At 49.2% G+C, this 5,803-nt stretch overlaps 1 protein-coding gene across 1 annotated transcript; it reads left to right on the top strand.

Moving 5' to 3' along the window:
* The first annotated feature begins 818 nt into the window (after positions 1–818).
* Positions 819–4,013, top strand: LOC122543267 (protein reprimo-like). The gene has a single exon (XM_087985426.1). The coding sequence runs from the start codon at positions 825–827 to the stop codon at positions 1,128–1,130; it is 306 nt and encodes a 101-aa protein (XP_087841552.1). The 5' UTR covers positions 819–824; the 3' UTR covers positions 1,131–4,013.
* Positions 4,014–5,803: the final 1,790 nt, after the last annotated feature.

Here is a 5,803-nt window from a genome sequence, read left to right as displayed (position 1 = left end):
GAACAAAAAAAAGTTATTTCAAAGAAAGCCAACCAATCCTTGTCCTCTTGTGGTAGTGTCACGACCTTCGGACTGGGAGGGCCAGGGTTCAAGTGCTTGTGCCAAAGTTGTGTCATAACATCACACTGAGGGTGGTACGTGTATGGAATGAGCTGTCAGAGGAAGTGGTGGAGGCTGGTACAATTGCAATATTTTAAGAGGCATTTGGATGGGTATATGAGTAGGAAGGGTTTGGAGGGATCTGGGCCGGGTGCTGGCAGGTGGGACTAGATTGGTTTGGGATATCTGGTTGGTATGGACAGGTTGTACCGAAGGGTCTGTTTCTGTGCTGTACATCTCTATGACTATAACATCCCTGAATATAAGTTAACTAATAAAAAAAAACGATTTTGGGCATAGGCTGCTGGTGTCTTGTGGCGCCTCTGAGCCAGGAAATCCAGATTCAAATTGCACTCAGAGTAACATCTCTGAATAGGTTTATGAGGGAATTATCTCAGTACACCAGCGAGGTGGGTGTGTGGTCCAACGGTAGCGTCATGACTTCTGGTGTGGAAGGACCCGGGTTCAAATCCCAAGGTACACAAGCAAAGCTTCTTTGCTTAAAAACGTGTGAGCCCCGCCTTCTCCAGTCTGATGGCTGCAAGCTGTCCATGTGAGCTTCTCAGATCCCAGCAGCAGCGAGGAGATCTCACGTGGAGAGTTCTCGGCCGACCCTGCCCCCTCTCCTTTACAAAAACGGCTCAACCCCGAGGCGGCTCCAAGTGTCTTGTGGAAGAGGAGCTCGAGGTGCTGCACGCACGCCCCCTGCTGCACGCTCCTCCAGCATGAACTCCAGCCGGCCGGCCGAGGCGATGTTCCCGCGCAAAGCCGATCCCATCCGGCCTCTCCTCAACTGCTGCAACGGCACCTGGTTGGTCAGCGAAGGAGAGGGCTCCCCGCCTCAGGGCAGCCCGGATACCCTCAGGGTGGTCCAGATCGCCGTGCTCTGTGTCCTCTCACTGACCGTGCTCTTCGGCATCTTCTGCCTGGGCTGCAACCTCCTCATCAAGTCGGAGAGTCTGCTGAACCTGCTGGTGAGGGAGCGCCGACCATCTAAAGAGAGGGAGGTTGTCATCATTGACTCTTACTGAGAGGCTGGAGCTGCGAGCAGCCGAGGACAAAGACCTTATTCCCCTCCATGCCAGAGTTTTCACACTCCTGCCAAGGAAGGGAGAAGTGCTAGCCAAGGTTGTAAGTAACAGCCAGAATTTCAACAGCTTGCCCAAGAGTTTGGACTCTGGTTCCCCACTTTGGGGGCATTTATGGGGTTTGTCGGAGGGGGGGTGGGTGCTTGGAATGAAATCATGGACCAACCGAATGCTCTCTGTGATTGCTGTTAACTTTGAGCTGATGTTCAACTGGGCACTGAAGGTTTGAAGACAACTGCACAATAGCTTTGAACCTTTCAGATCCACATGGAAAATACTGCCTGTGCTCTGTGGAGGGATTTTGTTAAAAGTTGAAGGAATTTCGGGCAGCAGTCTCGTCCTGCTATTGTGACTCATTCCTCGGTGTGTCTTTAATTTGCTTGGAGATGAAATTGTGTGCCAAGTCATCGAGTTATACAGTACAGAAACAGACCCTTCGGTCCAACTCGTCCGCACTGACTAGGCATCCCGATCTGACCCAGTCCCATTTGATTTGATTTATTTGTCACATTGGCCAGAACATTGAGTATCAGAGTTGGGAGGTCATGTTGCAGCTGTACAGGATGTTGGTCAGACTACTTTTGGAATACTGTGTTCAGTTCTGGTCTCCCTGCTATTGGAAAGATGTTGTGAAACTTGAAAAGGTTCAGAAAATGTATACAAGGATGTTGCCAGGGTTGGAGGATTTGAGCTACAGGGAGAGGCTGAATAGGCTGGGGCTGTTTTTCCCTGGAGCGTCGGAGGCTGAGGGGGTGACCTTATAGAGGTTTATAAAATCGTGAGGGACATGGATAGGGTAAATAGACAAGGTCTTTTCCACAGGGTAGCTGAATCCAAAACTAAAGGGCATAAGATAAGGGTGAGATGGGAAAGATTTAAAAGGAACTTGAGGGGTAATTTTTTTCACGCAGGGGGTGGTATGTGTATGGAATGAGCTGCTAGAGGAAGTGGTGGAGGCTGGTACAATTACAACATTTAAAAGGCATCTGGATGGGTATATGATTAAGAGGATATGGGCCAAGTGCTGGCAAATGGGACTAGAATTGAGTTGGGGTATCTGGTCGGCATGGACGAGTTGGATCGAAGGATCTGTTTCTGTGCTGTATGACTCTGTGACTCAATGGCATGTATCTTGTTACAAAATACAGTGAAAAGTGTTGTGCAGCGTTGCTACTCTCTGGCGCCATCTTAAAAAACAGAAATATAAGCCAAGACATGGAATATAAAGGCAGAACAATGAAGAAGTAAAGGAAGTGTCCAACTTTACAGTCCTTGTTAAGTGCTCCACCATGGGCCTCTTGGCCAGCTACAAGTTCCCTTCACCGCTGGAGCGAAAGTTGCCACTCTTCAGTGCCATCTTGCCTCCAGTGATGCCCTTGCCGCTATGAGTCCTCAATGGACCTCGCCAATGTTGATGCCACTGGGTACTGCACTGGGCCAAACCTGACTCCATCGCTGCCATGAGTCTGCTTCGGGCCCACCTCACTGATGCAGCCATTGCTGATAGTGCCAGATCTCGTACTGGACCCAAATTCCCCTCCGCTGTGGAAGCCATGAATCTGTGCTGGATGCAGGTGCTACTGGGAACCTAGACTCGCCTCCACAGTGGCAGCTGAGAGTTGGCACTAGGACCCCCTCAATCCCATTTGCCAACATTTGACCCATGTCCCCCTCCAAACCCTTCCTATTCATATGCCCATCCAGATGCCTTTTAAATGTTGTAATTGTACCAGCCTCCACTACTTCCTCTGTCAGCTCATTCCATACACGCACCACCCTCTGCGTGAAAACGTTGCCCCTTAGGTTCCTTTTATATCTTTCTCCTCTCACCCTAAATCTATGCCCTCTAGTTTTGGACTCCCCCACCCCAGGGAAAAGACCTATCTATGCCCCTCATGATTTTATAAACCTCTGTAAGGTCGCCCTTCAGCCTCCGACGCGCCAGGGAAAACAGCCCCAGTCTATTTAGCCTCTCGCTGTGGCTCAAAAGTCCTCAAAAATGCAGCTCACTGACTCAGATTCACATTCCATTTGTCTGTCCTGCACAGTATATAATGAGCCAGTTGTTCAAATGCTCATTCTTGTCTGGCCTATGCCCAGACGGAGGCTATTCAGCTTATCCTGTCGGTGCCAGTTCTTTGCGGGAGCTGTCTGGCCTGTGCCAATCCCCTGCTCTTACCACTGCGAGCCCAGCAAGCAACAAGAGTTGGCCTCTCGGCCTATCGAGTGCCTGTTTGCTCTTCAGGTGTCCCACTGCAAATGTTGGCTGTTCGTTCCAACTGCCCCGTGCAGGCCAGACTCGAGACCAGAGCGCATGAAGATTGGCAGCATCCCTACCAGTTGGCATATTGCCCCCTTGCAATGCGGATGCCAGCCTCACCTTACTTATATTGCCCTCAACACCTTTTCAAACAAACTCTGAGGCATTTGGTATTCCCTTAATCATTCAAGTAAGAATAGAAAAGCCCCCTGACAGTAAAATGCTCCTCGTGGAGGTGGGAGGGCACTGAAAAATCCCTGATTACCAACATCACTGGGCAAATGCTTGCCATTTCCCTATATTTGCTCTATCAGTGTGGCTTATAATAAGTGGGTGAGCATCGCCATAAGTGGACCGTCAAAGGACCAGGGTTGACTCCGTGTTCCACCAAAAGTCATTGTGGATTATTTGATTCTGTCGGGCTAAAAATGTTTTTTTTTAAGTGACCACTATGATTCCATTTGAATTGAAATTGTTCCTTCACAGGCAGTGGGAATATATCTGTGCTTGTCTTTAAAAGAGACCCACTGTATATTGTGTTGAAATAATTGAGAATAAATTAATCTGTCTTTTTTGAATGCTGGAGTTATTTGATATGTTTTCTCTGTCTCTCTCTCCCTCTGCCTCTGTCTCTCTCTCCCTCTGCCTCTGTCTCTCTCTCCCTCTGCCTCTGTCTCTCTCTCCCTCTGCCTCTGTCTCTCTCTCCCTCTGCCTCTGTCTCTCTCTCCCTCTGCCTCTGTCTCTCTCTCCCTCTGCCTCTGTCTCTCTCTCCCTCTGCCTCTGTCTCTCTCTCCCTCTCTCTCTCCCTCTGCCTCTGCCTCCCTCTCCCTCTGCCTCTGCCTCTGCCTCCCTCTCCCTCTCCCTCTGCCTCTGTCTCCGTCTCCCTCTGCCTCTGTCTCCGTCTCTCTCTGAAGTACGTTCAGGGTGAATTAAAAACTTTGTATAACTTTTTATATTCAATATTCATATATTGTCCATTCCTAATTGCCCCTTGCCATTTTCAGAGGGCAGTTAAGAATCAGCCATGTTGGCTGTGGGTCTGGAGTCACTTGTAGGCCACATTGAATTCTAACTTCCCAATGGACAAGAGACAATTTAAGTGTCTGACTCTATTATTAGACCAGCACTATAACCATTACCCTACTGTTCCCTCACATTGGCACTTGCATACTTTCTGTCCTTCTAGATTGCTGGTCAATAGGAAATGAGTGAACCTGAGCCAGAATTGACGAAGGGTTGGCTCAGTATCATTGGCATTAATTGGTGATGGGTACAAGGTTCTATTCTCTCTCCCTAAGCCTATACAAGAGGTACCATAGGCCGTGAGGGTGAAGATTGCTGGGAATGGATGGCAGCTGAGCTGGCACCGCAGCAGGCATAAAAACAGAAAAAATGCCACTCAAAATTTTGTTTTGCATCATTGCTATTGCAAATCGATTGGTTTTAATAAATCCTTGTGATTGGTTTTAATAAATCAATGTATTTAATGAATCAAATCAAATTGTTTTGTAGGGCTGGAGAGGAGGTCTCTCTTTCAGGAGCCAGTACAGATATGATGGATCAAATGTTTAGAGTGGTGCTGGAAAAGCACAGCAGTTCAGGCAGCATCCGAGGAGCAGGAAAATTGACATTTCAGGCAAAAGCCCTTCATCAGGAATGGATGCAGGAAGCCTCCAGGGTGGAGAGATAAATGGGGGTGGTGGGGTTGGGGAGAAGAGAGCGAAGAGTACAATAGGTGAATGGGAGTGGGGATGGAGGTGATATGTCAGAGAGGAGGGTGGAGCAGATAGGTGGCAAGGAAGATTGGTAGGTAGGACAGGTCATGGGGATGGTGCTGAGCTGGAAGGTTGGAACTGGGATAAGATGGGGGGGTGGGAAATGAGGAAACTAGTGAAATCCACATTGATGCCCTGGGGTTGAAGTGTTCCGAGATGGAAGATGAGGCGTTCTTCCTCCAGGCGTCTGGTGGTGAGGGAGCGGCGGTGAAGGAGGCCCAGGACCTCCATGTCCTCGGCAGAGTGGGAGGGGGAGTTGAAATGTTGGGCCACAGGGCGGTGGGGTTGATTGATGCGGGTGTCCCAGAGATGTTCCCTGAAGCGCTCTGCGAGGAGGCGTCCAGTCTCCCCAATGTCTCCCTGCCCAGTTGAGGCTACTTCATCGATAGATATTTCAACAGTAAAGGAAGTTACGGTGAGCGGGTGGGTAAATGGAGCAGAGTTTATGAAAAGATCAGCCATGGTCTTATTGGATGGTGGAGCAGGCTGGAAGGGCCAGATGACCTACTCCTGCTCCTAATTCTTACGTTAAGAGCAAGGCAGTGGTGCTGAATTGGTACAAGGTGCGTGTTAGATCTCAC

Source organism: Chiloscyllium plagiosum, unplaced genomic scaffold (genome assembly GCF_037043375.1).
Source record: "Chiloscyllium plagiosum isolate Xiang-an unplaced genomic scaffold, Cpla_swu_hap1 HiC_scaffold_53X, whole genome shotgun sequence".
In the NCBI taxonomy this organism is placed as follows: domain Eukaryota; kingdom Metazoa; phylum Chordata; class Chondrichthyes; order Orectolobiformes; family Hemiscylliidae; genus Chiloscyllium; species Chiloscyllium plagiosum.
The sequence above is the reverse complement of the archived record's forward strand: the minus strand, read 5'-3'. Positions and strand labels throughout refer to the sequence as shown.

What these genes read in the sequence shown, in the direction of transcription:
- LOC122543267 (XM_087985426.1), top strand. Translation starts at nt 825, where the DNA reads ATGAACTCCAGCCGGCCGGCCGAGGCGATGTTCCCGCGCAAAGCCGAT.